We start from the raw sequence: 27,491 nt of genomic DNA on the forward strand, positions 1-27,491 counted from the left end.
CTTTTGGTATATCAGTAAATGCTTTCAGTTCAACACATATATACAAATATAATTTCTGGTTACACTTTGTGTTTCATTTTAATGAATACTCCTAAAGAGTTATCCAAATGGTTTGTCCAATTTAAAATATCACTCTGAGAGTGGCAAATTTTAATTCTTTGGCAACACTTAGTAGATTCACATTTTTTCATTTTAACTTTCCTGATGGGCATGTAATCATATCACGTTGACTTTTCTGTGAAGAACAAAGATGCCAAGAAATTTTTCAGATGTCCCTTGGCAATATCAATTATTCTTTTGTGAATAATTGCATACAGTTTGTCTGTAAACCATGCTTTACATAGATGGATAAATAGATTTTACAATCACATGTGTGCAGAAATGTTGGATGCATACTCAAATAACTCTTTATTTAAAATTATTAGAAAATTCCTGAGCTGATATCTTAACCTGGAATATATTATTATGAGTTTTCCCCAAAGCAAGGAAATTCTCCTTTACAAACTTAATACAACTATCACTATCAGGAAATTTATACTGATGGGTAAGGACCATCTACTTATCAAACCCAATTCTTGTTTTACCAAAAAAAAAAAGGCAAATTGTGTCACTAATATCCAATTCAGAATCCATTCTCTGGCTCCCCAATCAAGGCAGCCTTTCCACCTGCCCAATATGGTGCCCTCATCATGTCTTCTGGTTTCTGACACCCTTGCTGGCCTGGCCTTCCATAGGGATGTTCTTTTCATCCAGCTTTGTTCTGAGTCCTCTTACCTGGCAGTCCCATGTTCCCAATGTTGTCTTCATTTATTCAGGTTCTGATACTCCATGCCTGGCTACCATAGTGGGTGCCTTCTTCTTTGGTCAAGTCTATCAAGTTTCAAGTTAGGAAATCATCATCATGGAGACCCTGCTTGCCTGCCTAGGGTCTGATGCAGCATGCTCAGCCTCCCCTCTCTCTCAGCACTCTTCTCTCCCTCCCCAGGGTCTCATCTCTCACCCTGGATAACCCTCTTTTTATGTACCCTTTTCAGCCTGAGTGGGCTCTCATAACTTAACTTTAAAAACAGCTGCATCACTACTACCATAAATACCTAACTTGCATGGACCCATAGTGAATCTGGTATTTAACATTTTAAGAAGAAAGTGGGAGGGAAGGGGATAAGGAATGAGAAGACTCAGTTATATAAATGCTAAATACATTGATTTTCAACTGCTTAATTAAGACTTTCAACAAATTAAAATTTTCTGTTATGTGATGGTTTATGCTTCTTGTGTGTTATTTAAAACATATTTTTAGAGTGTGTAAAAGATGGTGGATAAGTAGAATCCTACAGTGATTGTGTTGTGTTCCCTGCACATCCCAGAGACACATATAGAAAGACTATCTATTCATGCACCAAATCAATTTCACAAGATATAAGGAAGGCAGATGAGTCTTTAGTGCCTGAGTTTCAGACAATAAAAAGACACATTAAAGAAGGTAAGAAAGGTAAGACTTGCCTGCATCAGCCCCAACCCCAACTCTAAGCCAAGCACTAGGAAGAGATGCCCCTGCATGGAGGAGGGAAAAGGAATTAAGTACAGGCCTTGGACATGAAACATTGAGCATGTACAAATGCACAGTTACAGTTGTGGGTCTGGGCACTTCTCCCTTAATACATTTTTAGACAGAAAGAAGGGACAATAAATAGAATTAGACTTTAAATAGAAGGTCAATTGTGTGTGTTCTGGAGATTAAATTAGACTAATGACTTCAGAGAAATAGCACCAAATTGCCATCACATTTATGTTGAGTGTAAAACAATGTGTGAAAGCTAGAAAAATAATAGGAAAGCTCATGCTTTCAGGGAATCTGTTCTTGTTGAGAAGACTAATGTTCAATATATGCTTAGTAATAAGAAAACAAATTCATACTTGGTTCTGAGTTGGAAACATGAAAGATAGAGAATATTTCAAATTTTCATGTTAACACACAAAACAGGGCCATGAATTGTAACCTTAATGTTTGTTTCCCTTCATGAGTGAACTTCACAGTATCCTATGGTTTGCAGCTGCCTGAATGTTATTTCTCTGTGTAAAATCTATACACCTGGTAACTATAGGTGATGCTTAGCCAAAGAGCTTTTCTTGTTGTGTGTGTGTGTGTTTTTTTTCTTTCATGCTGGCTACTGTTTGAATGTTGAGAGCCACAGTTTAGTCGGAATGACGCCTGGCATTTTGCCAGAGGGTATGGTTGAAAGGTGACCCTGCTCTGGGAATAGGGTGGCTCCAGGGATTAGGGCAGATCCTGCTGCCTCAGGTGCCCGCTACTTTGGAGTTCCTGTGGAGTTCTCACGGGGTTGCGAGAGAATTGGCAAGCGGAGCCCGGTGGAGGGAGTGTGTTTCCCGGAAGTGTGTGTAGAGTGCCGGTGAGAGTTCGGGAATAAAAAGTTACTGTTTGAACCTACAAGGCTTTGTGGCGGCTCAGTTATTTGTGCTCAGCCAGACTGCGACAATTGAAAGCCTTGCACGTGCTAGGCAAGTGTTCTACCTCTTGGCTACACCCAAGCCCTGCCAAAGAGCTTCTCTACCATTTTCCCATCTACACTCTATGCTTATCATTTTGAGGGCCAGCAGGTCCTTTGGGGATCCCAATTCTTCCATTTTTTTACCTAAATTATTTCCCCAAATTGAAAGTCATATTGAAACCAGTAATTAATTGTGATTATTATTAAGATCCTGTGGAGGAGAAATGACTCTGAATTGTCACATCTTAACCATTTTGCTGTTGGACCTGTATGACATACAAATAACTGAACATTACCTAAGCGTTGACACTTGGCGTTGTCAATATCAGGGTACAAGGGCATGGAGAATAGCAGATGTAGTTGTACAGTGACACAGTAAACACTCTAAAATGAAGACAGGGTGTTCTCTAGATCCTGTGGAAATGGGGAAAGGTGAGAAGAGGGCAGAGAAGGCATCCCCAGTAGGATAAGGATGTGAACAGTGCCATAGAGGGGGAGGACTGTAGATGACAACATGTACAGAGAAATAGCACCAAATTGCCATCACATTTATGTTGAGTGTAAAACAATGTGTGAAAGCTAGAAAAATAATAGGAAAGCTCATGCTATAACGTAGGAATATTTAGTAAAATGTTGGCATGAATATGGAACTCAGTAACTTTTTGAATGTTACATGGAAGCAGCCAGACAGTCAGGAATCTGTGTGGCAGAGAAGCAAATGCATGGGAAAATGTGTTGGGATCAATTCGCTTCACCACAGATTTCAGGTTAAAATGCTGTACAATACTGGTCAAGAATAAACCCAGCTCCATGAGGGCCAGGCCCTCTTCTACACATATCTGTTTTCCAGATGATAAAACACAAGGACTGTGACTCTGATGATCACTCTGTTTCTAACTGGCACTAAGAGAATACACAGTAATTGTTTGAGGAATAATTGGATGGATGGAAGTATGGCTGGACAGCCAGATAGGCATAAGTGCAAAGGATGACAGATTGCTAATTATCTAATATTTCATCTTTTTATAAATATATTTTTGTATTCTTTTTAGATATACATAATAGTAAATTATATTTGACATGTTATATACACAAAGTATAACTTATTCTAATTAAGATGCTAATTAAAATTTTATTCTTGTGGTTGTACATGATGTGGAGTTTCACTGTGATGTACTCATATGTGAACATAGGAAAGTTATGATTTTTTCCTCTGTAACATTTCATCTTAATAAGTGTAACATTCAAAAAGTTACTGAGTTCCATATTCATGCCAACATTTTACTAAATATTCCTACATTATAGCTGCTCTTTTGACATTTCAAGTTTCCAACTATTTTTTCCCAGAAACACAACCACATTGCTTGTGATTCCTGTTCCCAGTCGAATGTTTCATTAACCTTTTCCTCATCTTTCATACCCTTTATGCACAGTCCTAGTTATACCTACATTTTATCTGTCTGCAACACACCAAGTACTTTACATTGTTGTTTCATACAGTTCCTTTTGTCTACAATGCACTTTTCTTACACAATTGCAACATCCAGGTCAAATTTCATTTTCTCTTTTCATTCTTTGTGATTCTCCCAAACAATAAAATGTTACCATCATTAGTTTTCCTCAACATAATATTCATGATTTCATTGATGCATAGATCATCTGGACACATTGATTTCCATTTATTTGTTTATCTTTCTGTTGTGTTGAAATGTGGATTTGAAGAGGGGTCTCTGGCCTTGTAGTTGTGGTATCTACAATGCCTGATGTAGAGTAGGCATTGAAGTGGCAGAATCAAGGAAGGAGATTCCATGGCCAGAGACTCAGCACACACAATGCAGGTGTGCTGATCCAGTATGCAAGACACATGCTCATCGCTGGAAGAAGAGAAGTGTGCTCTGTGTTCATTTCAGGGTATCCTGGTACATCCTGACCTTCCTGATTGAGAACAAATATCCTCTTCTTGTGGTACATTTACTCCTCAAAATGCTCTGTGTTTTCTTCTTTTCCATTCTGTCCCTTTTGAGGCAGCTAAGCTGTCATTTATACTATTACAGTATTGCTTGATCCATTTTATGCTCCATAGTGGCCTATGATAGGGTACAAACCTGGAGTCTTCTCACACATAACTGCCTCTACCCCAGCAATCTGTGCTCCCCTCTCTTACAGCACTAGTTCTGTTTCATCACAATGGACTGATTACTCATTTGCTTCCCCAACTGGGTAGGAGGTTATTGGTGCTGATCTCTGCTATTGGAGACTTTTACATCCATAGCTGAGCCTGGGTTATGGGTAACACTACTCCAAAGAATCAAGTTTTGAAGTGAGATCCTTTCTCCTAATGAGTGAAGGGAGACTTCATGGGTTTTACCTACTAGGGGAGACTTTTGATACCTCTGTGATGTATATAAATGAAGCATACAAACACTTCACACTCTAGCTTTCTTAATTTGGGAGCAATGTGTCATGTCAAAATTAAACTCCCACTATTCTGACCCATCACTGAGGATGCATCATCATTAAGGGAAGTCCATGGCCATTGGAGTATGCTCCTAATCATGTACAAAGAATAATTCTACTAGATCCAAGGAGGCACCATGTAAATTCCATCTGATTCCAGAAAGATATCTGAAGCACTTGGAAATTAGTTTTCATTACCTGATGAGGAAGGTATGAAGTAGTCACTTTTTTTTCTTTTCATTTTGTCTTTTTATTTTAAAAAGAAAAATTTTCTTTCAGACAGGTTTAGTGCATCTATGCTACAATGAAGGCAGGTTTCAGCAGTTTAATTTCAAGCCTGCACTGATGTATAAATTTTACATTATTTGAAAATGTTTAACATCTCCTAAAACATAGATTAAATCCAATATTACACAAATTTTTACATTTATTGGGGATTCTATATTAGTACTAGATGTTAAATTTTCATCACCAAAAAAAAAAAAAATGAGAATAACCTTAGAGCTACCTACCATGGTAATAAGCTGTGAAATAAGTTCTCTAGTGATGTTTTGAAAATGTATCCCCAGGTTGTCAAGATACATTCCAACTACACCCAAATGTATCTAACCGGGATTCAGTCATCATTAGGGTTCACTTGATTGTTACAGCTCTTCTATCTGATCCCAACCCATTAAATGCCTGATTAGAAAGTGTTGAAAAGCTGTGAGATAGCAATTCTTATCAGTATTCCAGTGACAGGAGAATATCAGAGAGATAATTTAGTGCCTACATTCTACCTGTGACTGTTCATTTTATCTCTTAATTCTGAATCAGGGCCAGAAGTGTGACATCATTCTGACTGCCCAGGGAGAAGGATCAATATTTTCTGAAAAGAAATGTGCAGTGACTGAAATTTTACATTGGTTTCATGTATAATATCTCAAACTTAACAATTATTTGACATCTCAAAGACACCATGAAGTATTCACTAGATGTAAGGAAATGTAACAAGACCCACATCAGGGAACATTTATAACAATTTTAGACAGTAAGCATTATCTTGACATCAAGAATCTGACAAGATGATTTTGAGAAAGAAAAATTATAGAGCAAAATACCTTTGGATTCTAAATATAGTTGTCATGAACAATGTGGATTGGATCAAATTCAAGTATGTATATATACCTAAAATATGTGTATTTACTGAGGAAAAACAGCCAATATACACAATCATAATAATATATACAGAGAACATATTTGATAAAATTGTACACACACACATATCCAAAAGTCATATAAAAGAGAGCAAACTTTCTTAATCTGATAAGGAATATCTATCAAAATCTACTTAAAATATCATTTTAAACATTGATATGTTAAACTTCCATGCCTTCCTTCAGATCAGAAATGAAATAAAGTTACTTCTATCATGAATTCTGTTCACTGTTATGCTATAAATCCTAGCCAGGGGAACAATGAAGAGAAATTAAGACATGAGAATTAGAAAATAATAAATGAAAATATAATCCCGAGAGCAGGAAAATGCACTTTGAAATTCCAAACACATCTACAGATAATCAGTAAATTTCACAAGGATTCTAAATGTAAGATCAACCGAATGATTAAATCAATCATGTTTCCATATACCAGGTAAAGAGAAATGGCAAAGCCATTGTAAAAATTATAATAACACTTTTTTTTCATCCCAGTAAATCCTAATAGAAAACTTACAAGCCACCACAGTGAAAACATAACGTTACAGAGAAAATAACAGGAAGCCCAAATGATTAGAAACCACCTTACTCATGAGTGGACAAAACCATTGGTTTAAGATATCAATTTTTTTCAAGTGCATGAACAAATTTACTGTCACCATGATAAAAACCCCAGATGAGTCACTGGGGAAATGGACAAAATGAATGATAAACATTCATTTGAAAATGTAAACACTTAAGAAGACCTAAAATAATATTGAAGTGGCAGAACAAACATAGAAGACTCATATTGCCAGATATCATCTCCTATTATAAAAATGTATAGCCCAATGTAGAAACAGCACAAAGTCCATTATGCAGACAAAGATAAGGTTGGTAAGGTTTTGACCCTTTGATCTTGTGTAGTAGAGGTTTGGAATCATACTATGATATTGGGAACATGGAGAACATTGTAGTGCAGCATACAAGAAACCCACACTGGGAATGTAGTCATTTTTCAATTTAATATTGGAAGTCCCTGCATCGGAAGTCCCTGCATGTGGCAGACCAGTAGGAATGTCAATGTATCTCTGGATCTTTTGCAATATAGCACCTGTCGAAGGCATGTGGCTTCTGCCCTGCATTCAGGGAATCCAATGTCTGCAAATCACATGGACAGTCTCTTTCTGCACATTAATGATAGGACACAAGTAAGAAATAATAGGACAGGGCAAATATATCATGTTTGTGATAGCACGAAGTGTGACATGGAGTATAATGAAAGATGCCAAACTGTAAATGGAAATGATATGCCCAGATGTACACTTCTACATGGAAAGAGAGTTTCCAAAAAATAGATGCATATTACTCTTCTATAAACTATGCATTGCAAACCATCAGCAAATACCTGTACATCATCATCCATGATGAATAACATAAATAGAGTTAAATGTTCTGAAAAATAAACAACACAATTATGTCAATAAGGTAGAGTCTTGAAAAAAGATAAACAGGAATCAGATATTAAATTTTTAGAAAAGTAATCCATGGTATTAAAAATTAAATAATAATGAATCAATAGATATTTGTTGGTTTTGTTTGTGTGAGCAATTTGCAATGGTGCCTCCATCACACTCTCACATCCCAAATGTGGTCATGCTGAACCTTCTCTCAGCTGCTTCCAAAACATTCTGAAATTTCATGCTCATATTTTTAAACAATGAGTGTTTCTTATTTGTCAATTTTTTAGATATTTTTTACTGATTTCCTGGTATGGAAGATAAGAATTTTTATCTCTTAATCCATCAAATATAAATACAAATCTACAAATGTACACACACACACACACACACACACACACAACATAGACTTCCCCTCATCCATTTAGCAGAATCTATTAGACTATAATTTTGTTTATATTAAGACTGAGTATTTAAACCATGCTGACTACATAAATATTGTTTCTTACTGAGAAAACTAAGATCATTTTCAAATTTCTTTGAAAGTTGCCCTTTTGAAGATTGTTGGGTGTTTACTCTTCTTCTCTCCTTTTACCTTAAAAAAGGACCGGTTCTCATTCATATATTTTTATTTCCCTGGAACGCAGAGAGAGGCTGGAAAGAATGCTCTATGTGTGCTGCACCACTGGACCTCTTGAAAAGTGAATTCTGATGGTATATTTTTCATAAAATATAAAATTACTGATCCCTCTCTCTGACATCCTTAATTTCTTGAAATGAAGTTATAGAAACATACTTCTGCAGTAATAAAAATTCCTTTAGGTTCATTGTCTGTCTAATGGGGAATAGCTTTATAATGGATCTTAGTTTTTAGAACATTTCTTAGAATGAAAATCATCTTAGAAACTCACTAATTTATCAGATATTCACTTACACTTCAATAAAGAGAGTTTCCTCTTTTCTACTCCAGAATTAGAATTATCAGAGTAGGGAAAAGCATCTGTAAGAATTCATCTGCTAAACAAAGTGGCACTTTCATAAGAAACCTGATGCATAATCCCATGCTAATTTGGGCCATCTGTGCCAGCCACACAGATGGCACAAATGTGTCTTGAAATGCAGACACTGCACCACAGATCCATTGCCTCTCCTACTGCCATGCTCTCTTCATTTCTCTCAGTCATCCTCCTGATTACAGCTGGTGAAACAGAAGGTTGAATAGTGAAGCTTCTCTAAGACAAACAAGAGGAGCACACTAGCAGCATCTTTCCCACATCCCTCTGAAATCCATATCACTCATCATCTATGGTCAGACCTCTGACATGTGTGCTTCATCAAGAGCAGAAATTCTATTGCTGAGGTGCTTGTTGTCTCTGTCCCAACACTAAACACATCATCCACAAGCAATTACCAAACAATCCTAAATAATCTTCAACTGTTGATTGTGCTTTTCCTACGAATAATTTATTTTGTCAAATTATTTGCCAACTTATGTAACTATAAAAAATCCAAAATGACTCACAGTGATTTACTGGTTAATACAGACCCTGGAGATCACAGGATCAGAAGAAACCTCTGTATGGTATGGTAGAAATCGTGATCAGTTGACCAGATTTCATTAGCTTTACCCTTATTCCTTGTTGGCTTAAATTTTTCAGTTAAGAGATTCTTTACTGCTAGAAGTCCCATGAGGACATTTATTTTATAAAAAGATATAAGCCAAAAAACTATTGGTGTTCCTTCTCTATTTCTCCTTCTCATTTAAATCACAGATAAGATGAGGAGGTAGAATAGACATTATCTTGAAACATGAGACTTTAATCATGAAAATGAAAGTCTACATGCTAAATAGGGAAAGTATAGAAAAATAGAAAGTACTCGATTTCTAATGTTTGGGGCTATAGTACTATTCCTAGAATTAACCATACTGAGTCTCCTTGTATTTGAAGTAAATAAACACAATATTTGTTTAACACTTTAATAACTAGATTTTATTTTATTTTCAGAGAAACAGAAACTTACTTAATAGAAATCAGGAAATGAGGGACATTTCATGCTAGATGTTATAAGCCTGAATCATGAGTCAGCAATTCTTTTCTCTGTCAAAAATTTAAATGGGCTCAATCTTGTCTACAAACCTATTATGAAGTTGAAATTGAGAAAAAACTACTAGGGCAGCAAAACCTACAAAGAATCATAGTGTAAAATAATGGGTAAAGGATGTGCCAGCTTTGCTGTGATCCAGGTGGGAGGCCACTGCTACTTAGTCCAGGGAACAAGCACAGGAGTAAATAGGAAAATACAAACTGAAGTGACATACACACAAATACACACACACAATGTTGAAGACAGATAATTGATGCATCAACTGCACAAATATGATAAAGGAAAGAGTAGGAGTGATTCCAATGTGAAAGCCAAGGTTTTGTACTGAGAAGGTGATGTGACACAGTATTGTCAACAAGGCTGCTATTTATATAATGAATACAGGGGAAGATTATTTTATATATATATATAATTTTGAAATGATAATTCTTGAATAATGCATGAATTGATAATACTTTTATAACTTCCATTTCACTTGTAATGTGTCCAATATTTTGTAAACCAGCACCCTTATCAAGAACTGAACCTTCTCAACTTGTGTACTAACTAGAAAGAGACAGTCATATCCTGTGTTGATGTCAACCTCAAGTAATTTTCTGAGCTCATGGAGTTACTCTGAAGAATTAAGTCAAGTTAAAATTACTTCAAGCAGTGCACTTATAAATCAAGGTTAATATTTTGATATATTGAAGTGAAGTTGGAGATTGAGCAGTTACAGATATGTAGATTATCATAGTTAAGTTGGGTGAAATCAAATTTGCTGAAAGAAACTAAACAAAATATAAATATGTGGAACTGCATTCCATGCCAGAGATTGAAATATTAATATCCTTTAGTGTTATTACTAGAGTAATGTCACAAAGATGGTAGATCCAGATATTCAGGAATTTGTCTCTGCACCATATCAGTCACTGACTTCATGTAATGAATCTGAAGAAATTATTTTAGGAATGTAGGCAAACATGTACAGCTTCCTGGGCAGTACTTGATGAAGAAAGTGTCTGACAAGTGCCAGTAATTGGGTATCTCACAGAGAGGCTAACATTTCCCATACCCAGCTACATGGGAGGCAAGGTGGTGGTAGTGTACTGTGTTTCTGTTCAGCTTGATGACTTCCAACAAGGCAATGGGGACTTTTTCCTTCAAACATCAAAGTTGCAAGTTTGTTTTTCTTTGTAGTACTGGGGATTGACCCCAGGGCACTGTACTCACTGAGTCACATTCCAGCACTTTTTACATTTTGTTTTGAGACAGGTCTTCCTAAGCTTCCCAGGCTGGCCTCAAATTGCAACCCTCCTTCCTCAGCCTCCAGCATCACTGGAATTATAGGTGTGAGCCACCATGGCTCACTAAGTTTGTGATTTTGGGTTGCTGATGGACCAGCACAGATACAACCATAGTTTCATACTTTTGTGGACGAGAAAGTTCCTCAGTGACATCAAATGAACTATTTTAAAAATTAATAGAATATCTTTTTTTCCCACTTTTCCTATTGGATCCAGGTATGTAAGGAAATTTCTATTAGTTTGCTAACTGGCTGTCAGAATAGAGATTCAGTTGATGACAGATGACAAGAAATAGTCTTTGCAAAATATTTGGAAATAATAATGGTAACTGTTGAGAGAGTAAAAATAACTTATTTCTTGAGTTAACTGATTATAACATTTTAAATACCTAATTCTCAATTATGTCCTGTTTTATGTGAGGGTCCTTTGTAAGTAGTTATATCTCAGTAATAAGCCCTTGACTCCATATCCAATTAGAATTTTAAAATATTAATTCAATCATCGTATCATTGCTATCCCTTTGAAAGGAGAAAGTAACCACTCATACAATGGTACACACAAATTAAAATGAGGTGAATGTATAGGATAAATGGTATGGGAAAGGAAAGGATATCAGAGAGAAGAAATGATATACTAAGAGAGGATCCAATTAATTGACAAAATGCATAAAATTAGAGATAATTCTGACAAAACACAAAATTTGAGCAGACCCTCGAAACCAGTGTCAAGTAGTTGGTGTAATATGTGTTTTATTCAAAATTTATTTTTCTTGCTCAGGTTTTTGAAATAGAGTCCTTTCCCCTCTGGAGTTTCAATTGCAGAACATTCTGAGAGGAAGATTGTTTTACCCCATTCTGGTTTAGTGTCCCCTCTCTGTCCAGACTAAGTCACAGGATGGGTACTCACCAACCAAGTGAATAGTATAGCCCAAGGAGCTAATTCGTCTTGATTAATCTACAAGCAATTGTACCAAGAACCAGTTAAAAAAAATGTAAAGTGAAGAAAGGGGAAAATGGAAAAAATAGTGCAATATGAAGACAAAGGTAAATTGCAGGGATTTGTAGTTTAACATTTAAGAAGTTCAAACATTATTTTGTAAGCTGTCATGGTTTTTCTACTTTAACCCTCTCCACTGGGGGATGCTGGGAAATTCTCCCATCTAATTTAGTATATATATTGGACATAGCATAATTGGTTAGATTCTGTGCTCCAGTAATTTCCCCATACCCTCCCCTCTTTTTTTCCCTCTGATCCCCTTCATGTACTCTATTCATTTACCTTCTATTTCTTTTCTCTCTCTACCGTCTACATATTAGCAAAAACATTGAACTTTTGACTCTCTGAGTCTGGCTATTTTTTAACATGATGTTCTCCATTTTCATCCATTGTCCAGCAAGTGACACAATTTCATTCTTCTTTATGGCAGGATGAATACTGTATATATTTATCACATTTTCTCTATACATTTGTCTGCTGAGGGACATCTAGGATGTTTCTCTAACCTGTAATTGTGAATTGCACTGCTATCAACACCAGTATGCATGCATGCATCACTACAGTATACTTATTTTAGTTCTTTGGGGTAAATATCAAAGGGTAGAAGAGCTGGGGAATATGATGGTTTCATTTCTGCTTTGTGCAGATCTCCACAATGCTTTCCAAAGTGGTTGTACCAATTTTCAGTCTGACTGAAAATGTATGCTCCTTTCCCTTGAGATCCTTATTGTTATTTGTATTCTTGATGGTTAACATTCTAAGTGGAGTGTGATAAAATTTCAGTGTAACTTTGGTTGGCAGTTTCCTGATCGCAGGGAGGTTGAAATTTTTCTTTTTTGTGTATTTGTTGGCCATTTACATTCCTTCTTCTGAGAAATGTCTGTTTAGTTTATTTGCCCATTTACTGATTGGGTCATCTGTTTGATGTTAAGGTTTTTTAAAAATTATTTATATATTCTAGATGTTAATCCCTCTCAGAAGAGTACCAAAAAAAAAAAAAAGATTTTCTCCACTTCTGTAGGCAATTCATGCTCCTGTTTTCTTTGCTGTGAAGCAGATTTTAATTTAATGCTATTCCACTTATTGATTCTTGGTTTTTTTTCCCTTGAGCTTTAGACATCTTATTCAGGCAGTTGGAATTCTCACCTTAGGTTTCTTCTGGCCATTCCAGAGTTTCTGGTCTAATTCCTATATCATTGGTCCACTTTGAGTTCACTTTCATGGAGGGTGAGTGATACTAATCAAGTTTCATTCTTCTACATATGGATATCCAGTTTTCTCAGCATTGCTTGTTAAAAATAATTTCTTTTCTTCAACATGTTTTTGGCAACTGTGTCAAGTAGCCACCAGGTGGCTCTGTCTATGTGGATTTGTCAATGTGTCTTTTATTCAGTATCATTGTTCTTCATGTCTGTGTTTTTGCCAATACCATGCTATTATCTGAGACTCTGGTGCCTTCCATTTCCTTCACCACATATTATGGATTGCATGTTGTTTGTTCCCTCCAAAACTTATGCTGAAAGTTGTTCCCCATTGTAACAGGGTTGAGAGGTGCTGGGAAAAAAATAAACCTCTATTCTTTACAATTCACTCAGGTTCTGGTAGTCTGGTATAGCAAGAGAAAATGGACAAAAACATCATATTTACACTAGATATTATCTTCATGATTAAATCTTAACAATCTCAAAGTAATTTTTGTCTTACCTACACGATGTGTCTATATTTTGAGTAGAAAGAAGGAATCAAAAGTGGCAGCAACAGACTTTTTCTTGTATTTTATTGGTAAGAAATATGTTGCATATCCTTCCTAGTTACAAAAAGGATGGTGAACAGAATCTTTAGGTAAAAAGGTTTAAGAGGGTAAGAAATGGAGATTTGGTCAATTAATCTATAGTTTACCATACCACAGAGTAGCTTTTTATAACATTGTATTCTTTTGTTGCTATATTGACTTAACTTTATAACCATATAATTTATTTTGAAATTATTATAATTAAATACTAAATTAATACACACATACACAGAGACATGTATAAGTATAGATTCATTAGTATAATTTAATTTTAAAATGTCATATAAGATTTGTTGTAAAATTTTTGTTTATTCCTGTTTTTCTATCTGCACTGTTTATAATTATTTAAATAATTATGTGATAACTTGATATTTGGAAACATTTTATCATTTCTACTTATACTGACATCATATATGCTAGAATGTAAGTTTATAGATATATTTTAATACCTAGATTATAGAAGAGTCATGAATGTATGACTCCTATGTATTCATGTATATTTATTCATATATATCAGTACTTGTTGATAGATATTGATAAATTAATATAGATAGTTATAGGTTATATCATGGATATCTTTTTACATGTGCAGAAGTACTTGTTGCATATAAGTCATGTCTCTAATACCTTTTGGATATACACACACAATGCTTCACATAACCCTGAGTTATTTTAAGAAATATACTATGTTTCTCTTTTCCATTGGTCCTTATCAGCTAAAGTACAAGAAGAGATTGACCATGTGATTGGCAGACACCGCAGCCCCTGCATGCAGGACAAGAGCAGTATGCCCTACACAGAAGCTGTCCTGCATGAAATCCAGAGATACATTGACCTCGTTCCAACCAATCTTCCCCATGCAGTTACCTGTGACATTAAATTCAGGAACTACTTCATTCCCAAGGTAAGATTGTTTTTCCCACATTGAAGTTCCCAAATTCGCAGTATGGTTCTAATCCTTGCCAACACAAGACAAATGAAGTACAAAACTCACCCATGCAGCTCATTGATGTCCTCAGTGCTAGACCAGACTAGGTCATGAGGCTCCATAACTGTTCCTGACAACCATCAGGGAGAACTCTCCCAATTTCTTCTGCTCCTTCAAGTTTATTTTGTCTACTCTCAGCTGTTTACATTTCCAAACAAATTTTAGAATCAGGTTGTTAATTTCCTAAAACACTCTCCTGTGATATTTTTCAGCATATCATTAAGTCTACAGACCAATTTGGAAAGAATTGACATTTTTACATGTTCAGTATTTTATTTCATGAATATTGTAGATGTTCTACTTTATTTGGGCTTTATTTTGTTCTAATAATGTTTTGTTTTTAATTAAGTAACTCACATTTTTTGAAAGTTTTTTAGTAGGAATTAATATTTTAAAAGCTAATATAACCTGTACAATTTAAATAATGCCTTTTCCCATTTGTTGTTCTTGGCACATGGATATATTGTTACAATTCTATTTGATGATTTTATATCTAGAATTATTTTTAACTAACTTTTTAAGTAATAAAAAGTTAGTTAAAAAGAATATAATAATTAGTGTTTAGATTCATTTGGAAATTCTGTGCACATTATCCTGCTATCTTGTTAGTATTTGTTTTATCTATTATTTTCTGTTTCTAGTGACCTTAATTTCTGGTTCTTACATTATTGTACTGGATTGGATTTCCAGCACAGTATTGAAAAGAAGTGATTTGTTGAGCATACTTTAAGGTTTGTTTTGACTCTAGCAGAAGTTGAAGTTTTCATAATACCCTATTTCATGTGATGTTTTATGTACATTTTGGCAGATATTCTTAATCAGATGAGAGAAGGTTTTCTTTTCTTATAGTTTATCATTTGTTTAACACTAATGTATAATTTTATCAAATGGATTCTCTATATCCATTGATCATGTGTTCATGGTCATATATGTTGGTCCTTTCTCCACTAAATATGCATGTTGTAAGTACATGCACATAGCAGAATTTGATTTTCCAGAGTTTGATAAAGACTTTTTCTCTTCTCACAATTTTTTTTATCTGTACACTCTTGTTATACATATTGATGTGATTTATTGTTACATATTTGTGCATGCACACAATGTAACAATATAGTTTGACCAATATTACTCCCCACTCTTTTGTATTCATATTTTGACAGATTATTCTCCAATTTTTCATATAAAAATTACTCTGTCATATTTCTGTCAAAGTAATGCTGGCCTCAAAAAATAAGGGAGATCATATTTCCTACTTTGAAACTATTTTTCTTGCCTTTCTATACTGCTTCTTTTCTTTTTGTGGCCTCTTAGTTGTATCTTTGGAATACTAGTAATATTTGCCTATGCACAGTTATATAAGAAAAGCTGCAGTTTCAGATAATGTTCATCTTGTTCCAGAAAGATTTCTCTCCTCCTCTACCACGTAGTTAGAATGGTATAACACCTCCTGACCTGATTCAGAATTGTGGACTAACACAGTTAAAAATTGACCACAGCTATAAGTCAACCCCTGAGGTTCCCCCTTCTGTGTAATCTTGGAACCAATTTTTATCTCAGCAGCTTTCCAATGAGTCTACCATACAGGTTCTATTTTTAGTTAGAGTTTCTGGTCAGTATGTTCCAAGCTACTCTATTTCACTTAAAGCCGGAACACATTACCAATGCAATTTACAACTGATAGAACTGAATATGTGTTTTCATGGTGGAGAAAGAATTATAATTTTAGTAAGGTTAGAAACACTCTTTTCATCTTCTGGAGAAGAGGGAAAGGAGGACTTTCCTGAGAGGTGATGGGCCTTGAGCTGGTGATGACAGGTTTCATACAAGAGTTTGACTTTTAAAATTCACTCTGTTTTCAGCAAACAATGCAAGCAGGAGATCTTGTTATGTCTGGCCTCTTTTGAGTAAAGAGGCCCCAGAAACCAAGGAAAAGAGCTTTTCCTTTCTGCATGGTACATTCCAGTGAAGGGAGTTTGCTCACTGCATACCTTATTCTAATGACCCCTTATGAGTTATAAAAATGAATTCTGCTGTCACAGGATTGAGTCACTCAACATAATTGACTATGATAATCTGGCAAATTTTTCCTCTAATGGGCCAGATAGTAAATATTTTAGTCTTTTAGGCAATAGGGTCTCTCATGTCACTTCTTGTCTCGGCCATAGTTACACAAAAACCTTCATAGATGATATGTAAATGAGTGCAAAAGGTATGTTCCAAAATTCATTCATTTATTTATGTATTATTTATTTTTTAGTTTTATTGATTTTATTTTTTTAAATACATGACAGCAGAATGCATTACAATTCTTACTACACATATGGAGTACAATTTTTCATACCTTTGTATATAGAGTATGTTCATGTCAAATCATGCCTTTATACATGTACTTTTTTTTTTGCATTACAATTCTTATTACACATATATACCATAATTTTTCATATCTCTGTTTGTATATGAAGTATGTTGACACCCAATTCGCGTTTTCATACATGTACTTTGGATAATGATGTCCATCACATTCCACTGTCTGTGCTAATCCTCTACTCCCTCCCTTTCCCTCCCACCCCTCTGCCCTATTTAGAATTCATCTAATCCTCCCATGCTCCCCCTCCCTACCCCACTATGAGTCAGCCTCCTTATATTAGAGAAAACATTCTGCATTTGTTTTTTTTGGGATTGGCTAACTTCACTTAGCATTATCTTCTCCAAAGCCATCCATTTACCTGCAAATGCCATGATTTTATTCTCTTCTATTGCTGAGTAATATTCCATTGTGTATATATGCCACATTTTTTTATCCATTCATCCACTGAAGGGCATCTAGGTTGGCTCCACAGTTTAGCTATTGTAAATTGTGCTGGTATAAGCATTGATGAAAAGTGATTTTTATAATTTCCATATGAGAAAAGATATGTATTTTTCAATTTAAAAATTACTAGATAAAAGGCTGTATGTGAACAGATGACAGACTGGATTTGGATGGGTTGTGACTTGCAAATTACTGGTCTGAGCCCTTTCCCTAGAACTTTCTGAATGATAGAAATGTTCTATATCTCTGTTGCCTCATACAGTAGTTACTAGCCACACAAACCTGTTTAGTGCTTGTAACATTATTAGTGCAAGTAAGGAAATGAATTTAATTCATTTTAACTTATATAAATTTATTTCAAATTTATGTAAATTTTAATTTAATTTAATATTTAACTAATCTAAATTTAAATCTGTGGTATGAAGTTAATTGTGTTGAACAGCACATATCTTAGGCTTTTTCCAAGTAGGATTCATTATCTTTCATCATAGGTAGATGAGGGGCAACAAATATAATTAGATAGTGGCAATAAATCCTAGTGTTCTAAAGCACATTAGGATAACTTTGGCTTACAACAATTTATTATGTATCTTACAAATGAGCACAGGAGAAAAGTTCAAATGTTACCCCCTCCCAAAAAAAATCAGGTGATGAAAATTCTTCTTACCCTTATTTGATCATCATGTATATATCACACCATAATCAGTACATTTTTATAAAATAAATCCTCCCCCACTAAAAGCCCTAAGAACAAGCAAAATATATATATATATATATATATATATATATATATATTAGTGCTGTCTCACTGAGCCAAAACTGATTTGAATTTCAGTGAATCAATTATATTCTTTTTATTCCACTTTTTAAAGAATAATCATTTATTTTGCTAAAAATATTCATGTATTTGATTGTATGATCTTATCCTACATTATCCCATTGGGAGTATCATGAATATCTGTAGTGCATATATCATAATGTCTTTCTAAAATGTTAATAGGAGCAATTTCACCTCTAAGGCAGATGTTCATACTTAAGAACTGAATCAGAAAGGTAGGAGACAATAAAACTGCTGTCTCCACACACATCACATGCACACATAATTTTGAAGCAGTTTATGAAACAACTTTGAGAAGGATGACACTTCCTCTGAGATATATAAGGATCAATGATAATTACTGCATTAAGAGTATGCCTCTTTGTATTGGGGAGTTCTTATTTCTCATCCAGGAAAATGCAGAATCAAGATCACATTTGAGTACATAAGTAAAAGTGTTAAAAGAAGTGTCACTTGTGTGAAAGAGTATTTCCACTTTGTCTCTTCTAAATGAATTGGGTACTGCCTTCTGTCAACTGCATCCAAAAAGAAAAAGAAAAGAAAAGTGAGACAGCTACTTAGAAATGCAAGTTACCTTAATCTAATAATTTATCTTACCCAAATGTACTGAGGACTTCAGTATGAACTCTAGCTCTGCAAGTCTTAGCTGTCATCTTGGGTAGATGTCCGATCCCTTTGAGTCTTGGCTTCTCATTGGCACGCTGTTGATGATACATTATTTGCTTCATTATGATACATTATTTGCTGTAAGAATTCAACCAGGTAATATCTGCAAAATAAAAGCTAATACTAGGAGATATCATTTTTGCCCACATCACTGATGCAGTTAAAGGCTGAAAAAACCTTGTGTTGATGAAGTTTTGTATAAATTATCACTTTCATGTGCTGTTGGCAGGATTCTAAACTGGTACATCCATTTTTAAGAACAATATGGCAGTATTTATTAAAATAAAAAATGTAAATCAGGCGCAGTGGCTTACACCTGTAATCACAGCAGTTCAGGAGGCTGAGGCAGGAGGATTGCAAATTCAAAATCAGCCTCAACAGCTTAGTGATGCTCTAGCAACTTAGCAAGATTCTGTCTCAAATAATAAAAAATAAAAAGAGCTAAGGCTGGGATGTGGTTCAGTTGTTAAGTACCCCTCATTTCCATCTCTGGTACCTATTAAAAAATGAAAAGAGAGGATGGGGTTGTGGCTCAGCAGTAGAACGCTAACCCAGCACATGAGAGGCTCTGGGTTTTACCCTCAGCACCACATAAAAATAAATAAATAAAATAAAAGTATTGTGGCCAACTATAACTTAAAAATTAAAAATATTTTCCAAAAAAAATGAAAAGAAAATATAAAATGCATATATTGTGATGTGGAAATCCTAATTATATATATATATATATATATATATATATATATATATATATATATATATATAAAATATGCAAACAGGAAAGTCCAATATGTTCTCACTACATAGTTGCTTGTCACAAAGAAATTTTACAAATTTCCCAAAGCCTATCAGCAGTGTAATAGTATATTCATATTATTTAGCATATATCCTGTGGTTTATATGTCAGTATACCTATTTTTTTTATTAAATACAAAATGAAAATGTTGTGAAATACTTGCAATTTGAGTGAAAAAAATAGCAAACTAAGAAGTTGCATAGACCTGTTTCATACAGATTTGTCTTACACACATAGAATAATTATGAAGGAACATATTACTAATTGGTGGCACAGTTGTTTGTGAAAAGTCCAAATTAGGTTCTGTGGTAAAGTGAGAGGGATAATTACTTTTCACCATAAATTCATTTTGATACAATGCTTTGCTCTATTTTTTTAAAATTCATAGTTATAAATGACCGTAATTTTATTTTGGGTGCTCTTCAGCAGAAGAGTGGATAAAGAAAATGTGTTATACTGTTGGGATTTTGATTGGCATTGCATTAAACCTATAGAGAACTTTTGGTAATATCACCATTTTGATGATGTTAGTTCTGCCTATCCATGAATAGGGCATATTTTTCCATCTTCTAAGATCTTCTTCTATTTCTCTCTTTAGGGTTCTGTAGTTTTCATTGTATAAGTCTTTCACCTCTTTTGTTAGGTTGATTCCCAAGTATTTTATTTTTTTTGAAGATATTTTGAATGGAGTGGTTGTCCTCATTTCCATTTCAGAGGATTTGTCGCTGATATACAGGAATGCCTTTGATTTATGCGTGTTGATTTTATATCCTGTCACTTTGCTGAATTCATTTATTAGCTCTAATAGTTTCTTTGTAGACCCTTTTGGGTCTGCTAGTTATAGAATCATGTCATCTGCAAATAGTGATAATTTAAGTTCTTCTTTTCCTATTTTGATGCCTTTAATTTCTTTCGTCTGTCTAATTGCTCTGGCCAGTGTTTCGAGAACTATGTTGAACAGAAGTGGTGAGAGAGGGCATCCCTGTCTTGTTCCAGATTTTAGAGGGAATGCCTTCCATTTTTCTCCATTCAGAATGATGCTAGCCTGAGGCTTAGCATAGATTGCTTTTACAATATTGAGGTATGTTCCTGTTATCCCTAGTTTTTCTAGAGTTTTGAACATAAAGGGATGCTGTACTTTGTCGAATGCTTTTTCCGCATCTATCGAGATGATCATATGGTTCTTATTTTTAAGTCTATTGATGTGGTGAATAACATTTATTGATTTTCATATATTGAACCAGCCTTGCATCCCAGGGATGAATCCTACTTGATCATGGTGCACAATTTTTTTGATATGTTTTTGTATCCGATTCGCCAGAATTTTATTGAGGATTTTTGCATCTAGGTTCATTAGAGATATTGGTCTGTAGTTTTCTTTCTTTGAAGTGTCTTTGTCTGGTTTAGGTATCAGGGTGATGTTGGCCTCATAGAATGAATTTGGAAGTTCTCCCTCTTTTTCTATTTCCTGAAGTAGCTTGAAAAGTATTGGTATTAGTTCCTCGTTAAAGGTTTTGTAAAACTCTGCTGTATACCCATCCGATCCTGGGCTTTCATTTATTTGGGCTCATGGTGTCAGAAGTTTTTGTCTATGCTGCACTGGCTCCATTGCTTTTTTGCCTATAGCAAAGCAGAAACATCATGGGGGAAGGATGTGACAGAGGAAAATTGTTTACTTCAGGGCAGTCAGGAAGCAAGGGTATGGAGAAGGAATCTGAAACAAGATATTGTCCCCAAAAAGGGTACACTTGTACATTGCTGGTGGGACTGCAAATTGGTGCGGCCAATTTGGAAAGCAGTATGGAGATTCCTGGGAAAGCTGGGAATGGAACCACCATTTGACCCAGCTATCGCCCTTCTTGGACTATTCCCTGAGGACCTTAAAAGAGCGTACTCTAGGGATACTGCCACATCAATGATCATAGCAGCACAATTCACAATAGCTAGACTGTGGAACCAACCTAGATGCCCTTCAAGATGAATGGATAAAAAAAAAATGTGGCATTTATACACAATGGAGTATTACACAGCACTAAAAAATGACAAAATCATGGAATTTGCAGGGAAATGGATGGCAGTAGAGCAGATTATGCTAATTGAAGCTAGCCAATCCTTAAAAAACAAATGCCAAATGTCTTCTTTGATATAAGGAGAGCAACTAAGAACAGAGCAGGGAGGAAGAGCATGAGGAAAAGATTAACATTAAACAGAGACGAGTGGTGGGAGGGAAAGGGAGAGAGAAGGGAAATTGTATGGAAATGGAAGGAGACCTTCAATGTTACACAAAATTACATATAAGAGGTTGTGAAGGGAAAGGGGGGGAACACGGGAGAGAATTGAACAACAGCAGATGAGGTAGAGAGGGAAGATGGGAGAGGAAGGGAGGAGGGATAGTAGGGGATAGGAAAGGTAGCAGAATACAACAGTCACTAATATGGCATTATGTAAAAATGTGAATGTGTAACCGATGTGATTCTACAATTTGTATTTGGGGTAAAAATGAATCAAATTGGAATCAAATGTATGAAAGATGATATGTCATGAGCTTTGTAATGTTTTGAACAACCAATAAAAAAGAAAAAAAACATGGAATTTTCCCAAAAGAATGGAAAAAAAAAAGAAAATGTGGTATATATACACAATGGAATATACTTCAGTCTATTCTATTTTAATGACAGTTTAAGCAATGCAATGTAAATTCTCTCTCTCTTTTTTTTTTAACACTGGTCATTAAACCCAGGGTCTTCTGCATGCAAAGCAAGCATTTTACCATTGTGATACATACCCACTCTACAACTGACTCTCTTATGCGTACAATTCAATGAGTTGTGACAAATATATGTAATGATGTAACCACACAACAGTTAAGGTATAAGATTTTTATATTGCTGAGCATGATGATGTATAACTGTAGGCTCATCCACTCAGGAGGCTGAGGGAGGAGGATTGCTTGTGCCCACAATTTTGAAATCAGCCTAAGCAGCATAGTGAAATATTGTGCCCATGTATATAATTTGTGTATAATATGTCCATCACTACATAAAGTTCCTTCATTCTCCTATCACAACCAAGCATACTTCCTCACTTCCAGTCCCTGGTGACCACAGATCTACTTTGTACCTATGGTTTTGACTTATCATGAAAGTCATATGATAGAATATGACATAGAACAATACAGAATCAAATCTTTTATCTCTGGCAGTTTTACCTTCAAATATTCTTTCTCCAATAGTCTTCTTATATAGAATCAAGTTTATTTTTTAAAATATTTATTGTTGTATAATAATTATAAATAACAGAATGTTTCATTGTGGCTGATTCATAACAATTACAATTCATGCACATAACAATAACAACATTTTCATTCCCCAGTACCTTCCTGTGCCCTCCCCTCCTCCTTCCCCTGGTACCCTCTACACACTACTGGTGTCCCATATATTTTCATGCATCTCTGTTATTTTTAAAATGTTGCAGGACATGTTTAAGATTCATTTTCATTTACATATATTAGTAGTTCATTCCCTTTAGTATTGAGTACTATTCCACTACAGTGAATACCATGAATGTTTTTTCTACTCACTCTTAAGAAGATGGATGATTTTGGTTGTTTCTAGTTTTGGTTTTTAAATGTAAGTAATATATCTGTGTAAAAACGTTGACATGGACTATATTTTTCTTTTCCATTAAGTAAATACCTAAGACTGAGATTATTGCATGATTTTTAACTTTATGCTAAACTGATATAATCAATTTTTTTTTACAATTTGTGCTTTATTTCCTATGTAAAAAAATATTTGCTAGCACAAGATTGCACAATATGCCCTTAAATTTTTTTTTCTAGAATCAATCATTTTAGCTCCTGCAATTAAGTTGGTGATTCATTTCAGGTTAATTATTGGTGGTATAAAATAATGGTCATGAAATTCATTCCTTTGACTTCATTTTCTTGAGACAATATTTTTATGTTTCCTAAGCTCACTTCAAACCTCTGGGTTCAAACAATCATAATGCCTTAGGCTCCATACCAGATGGGGCTACAAGTACACGCCACATGCCCAGCTTCTTTGTTTCTCTATGAAAAGTGTCCAGTTATTCTAATACAACTTTTTGAAAACATATCTGTCTTTATATCCTCAAGAAACATTTGTATATTCAGGAACCACCACATGACCCAGTACACCCCTCCTTGGCATTTTTTCTAAAGAATTAAAGTCAGCATAATAAAGTGATACATGCATAGCCATGTATAATTCACAATAGTCAATATAAGCTCCAGCTTAAATATCCATCAACAGATGAATGGATAAAGAAAATGTGGTATATATACACAGTGGAGTTTTATTTATCCATAAAAATGTAATTATGTCATTTTCAGGAAAACATGGAAGCTGACAGCATTATGTTAAGCAAAATAAGAAACTCAGAAAGTCAAGGGACATTGTCTCCTACTATCTGTAGATGTTAGAAAAAACAAAAAGGAAAAAAAAATCTATAGGAGATCTCATTATAATTGATGAAAGTCAGTGGAGAAGACAACAGAAACCAAAGGAGAGTTTAGAGGCGAGGAAAAGGAGAAGTACTAGGGAATATTACTGACCAAATTATACTGTTAAATCATGTGCAAGTCTAAATGTAAAACAAAGATACCACTATATGTGTAATTTTAATGTACCAAAAAATGGGGGAAAAATAACCTCACATACTCATTAAAACAAAAATGGAATACTTAAAAAACTTTAGCCTTAATTTATGATCTTCACAAAATTGTTGAAAATGATGCTTACTTTAAATTTAGCATTGCTTTGCATTGGGGGTTGAAAACCCCCAAAATAATTGTGGTGAAACCCCCACAATTATAAGGAGAATCAAATTGTGTGACCATTTTAAACATTTAGTTGGCTCTTGTTGTATTTTTTATTATCTCAGAATCCACTTATAAACAATATCCAGGACATTTCAAGAGCCAAAAGAGACCCATTTTAAAGCAGAATTCTATACAAGATGTGGGAGAAGTGAAGTGACAAAATACAGTATTGAGGAGGGTCAAAGACCAGTGTCAAAGCTTTATGATAAGTAGAATAGAAGGTTTGGTGCTCAAGTACTCACTACTTCAAATGCCACTGGGGGCACTTTAGCAAGGTCATAGACACTGGCCTTAAACTCATGCATTTTATTACTTCATTGCCTACCTGGAAACATCAATGCTCATCTTTGAACAAGGGTCTCTTCTCATAACATTTGGACTCAGTAAATTCCAACATTTCCTCCAGCTCCATGACTCTACAACTTGGTTTATATGTGTCTGTTCATTGCAGGGCACAACCATAATAACATCATTGACATCTGTGCTGCATGACAGCAAAGAATTCCCCAACCCAAAGAAGTTTGACCCTGGCCATTTCCTGGATGAGAGTGGCAAATTCAAGAAGAGTGACTACTTCATGCCTTTCTCAACAGGTAATAGAAATGTATTTCCATTGCTGCTTCAGGGGATAAAAAACCTTAATGGGATGAGTTAAACTGCTTATTTGTGGGCGGGTAGAAATGTTCTTTGCACATGATCAGGAACAAAACTCCCAGTGCCCACATACTGTGCAAGACCAGGCTATAGCATCATTACTGGGTCTGATTACTGGGGTTTTGGGGAAAATTGACCTAGATCTTCCAAAGTAATAAAGCTAAGTGAGAGTGGATTGGTTCATGCCTCAAAATACAACACTGCACTCCCAGAACCCTTCTTAGATGATTAAATTCATCTCCACTGTCCTCATCTGCCCTGCAAAAAGAATCTAACTCCACAACCTTGGAAAGTATCTTCCATGTGGTGCCTCTCATTCCTCTGCTGAGCTCTGCAGATGATAAGTATCCAAGCACAGAATGGGCCACCAAAACCATCCCACACCCAGTTAGCTAAGCAGATGAATAAATAGATTGTTGTAATCCAGTATGACTAGTCCTGAGGGAGAGAGAAGAAAGGATCAACTGGACATGGTGGTAGAGGGAGAAAATGCCTCCTGCCTGTTCTCTCATACCACACAGTAAGGCATAAAATGGATTGAGTGACATTCAAATGGAAGAAAGGGCATTAGAACTGCCTCAGAAGAAGCAAAAGAAAAGGACTGAAGAGAGGCAGGCATTTTAAGGGAGACAATGAACCATAGTACTAGGATATTTGCTCTTCATGAAGGATGCCAGAGTTTTGTGACTGGTAAATGATGGTCAGCAAACCTTGGGAGTAGGGTAGATTATCCTTTAAGACACCAGAGCATCTTGATCTCCCTACATCGAGTTCCTCCTTGGAATACAGGGTCCTTCACACCTGAAGTGTGTGCTGAGTCTCTGGCATATCATTACCAAAATTTATTCTTTGGCTCTTCAGGCTTTCTAGTAGGTCTAGCAACAACTGAGCCCTACCTTAATGGAACTCCTATTTCAGGAGGCTAGGAAAATTGTAATAATTCAAATAATCTATGCTTCGTTGCTGAGTAAAGCCAAAGAGTATGAAAATCTATAGCCTGGAGGAATCACAAAGAGTGCAAAAGAAAAATGGCATTTGATATAGGATCTGAGAGATATATGAAGTGCATCCTAGTCAAAGGAACAGCAGCATGAGATAAAGCTTGAAACTGCCTTGCATATTTAAGACTGATGAGATCCTTCAGATCTGATGAATGGAAGATGATTGTGGAACATCAGACTTGGAACAGGGAACACAAGTAATCAGCATGTGTTTCTGGGAGTAGATTTTATGGAAACACGAAATGTCAAAAGAACAATTTTAATATGGACATGGTCAATAAAGTTCTTGGTATGGAGCTGATGCTCACTAATATTAAGAGAATGAAGAGTGTTGATAAATTATTAGGTGGACAACAGGTGTGTTCCTCCTGTTTAATCAGTCATCCTTTATATTTAGTCTTTTAAAATATTTTTTGTAAGTGGACACAATACCTTCATTTTATTAATATTTTTATGTGGTGCTGAGAATCAAACAGTGCCTCATATGTGCTAGGCAAATGTTCTATCATTGAACTACAACCCCCACCCTATATTTACTCTTTTTCCATTGATCCATCCATTGATCCATCTGTCCATCCACTCAATCATCATCTATAATGACTTTGCATTTTTCTTTTGCTAGTCAAAAATATACTGTTCCAAGAGTATTTACTCTCTCTCTTGGATATTTTCAGGAAAACGGATTTGTGCAGGAGAAGGTCTGGCACACATGGAACTGTTCTTATTCCTGACCACCATTTTACAGAATTTTCACCTGAAGTCTGTGGTTGACCCAAAAGATCTTGATACCACCCCAGTTGTCAATGGATTTGTCTCTGTGCCACCCACATACAAGCTCTGCTTCATTCCTGTTTGATGAAGAGCAGCCTGTCTCCCTGCTGATGTGCTGTCATCTGGAATCTCCCCTTTGGTGCATGCTCCGCCTCTGTCTCTATTAGGCATGCCTTCTCTGACCTGCTTCTCTCCACCCTTTTTCTTTGAATTCCAGTGAACATCCAAACCCATTGGAGACAGTTTCCTCAGCTGTCAAAAATGCATGCTTCCTATTCACTTATAACACTCTGTATTTTAACACTTTTGTGCTTCGTTA

General features: G+C 35.3%; 1 protein-coding gene across 1 annotated transcript; it reads left to right on the forward strand.

The window, feature by feature from the left end:
- The first annotated feature begins 2,205 nt into the window (after positions 1-2,205).
- Positions 2,206-27,257, forward strand: LOC139705473 (cytochrome P450 2C42-like). The gene is made up of 4 exons (XM_071611705.1): positions 2,206-2,230; positions 14,460-14,686; positions 25,198-25,339; positions 27,076-27,257. Exons 1-4 carry the CDS (start codon positions 2,206-2,208, stop codon positions 27,255-27,257), a joined length of 576 nt encoding a protein of 191 aa, XP_071467806.1.
- Positions 27,258-27,491: the final 234 nt, after the last annotated feature.

Source organism: Marmota flaviventris, chromosome 4 (assembly GCF_047511675.1).
Source record: "Marmota flaviventris isolate mMarFla1 chromosome 4, mMarFla1.hap1, whole genome shotgun sequence".
NCBI classification, from domain to species: domain Eukaryota; kingdom Metazoa; phylum Chordata; class Mammalia; order Rodentia; family Sciuridae; genus Marmota; species Marmota flaviventris.

Excerpts from the sequence above, each read along its gene's own strand:
- LOC139705473 (XM_071611705.1), top strand. The coding sequence starts at position 2,206 with ATGACGCCTGGCATTTTGCCAGAGG. Across the intron at positions 14,687-25,197 it reads GGAACTACTTCATTCCCAAG|GGCACAACCATAATAACATC; the intron begins GTAAGATTGTTT and ends TGTTCATTGCAG. Across the intron at positions 25,340-27,075 it reads CTTCATGCCTTTCTCAACAG|GAAAACGGATTTGTGCAGGA; the intron begins GTAATAGAAATG and ends GGATATTTTCAG.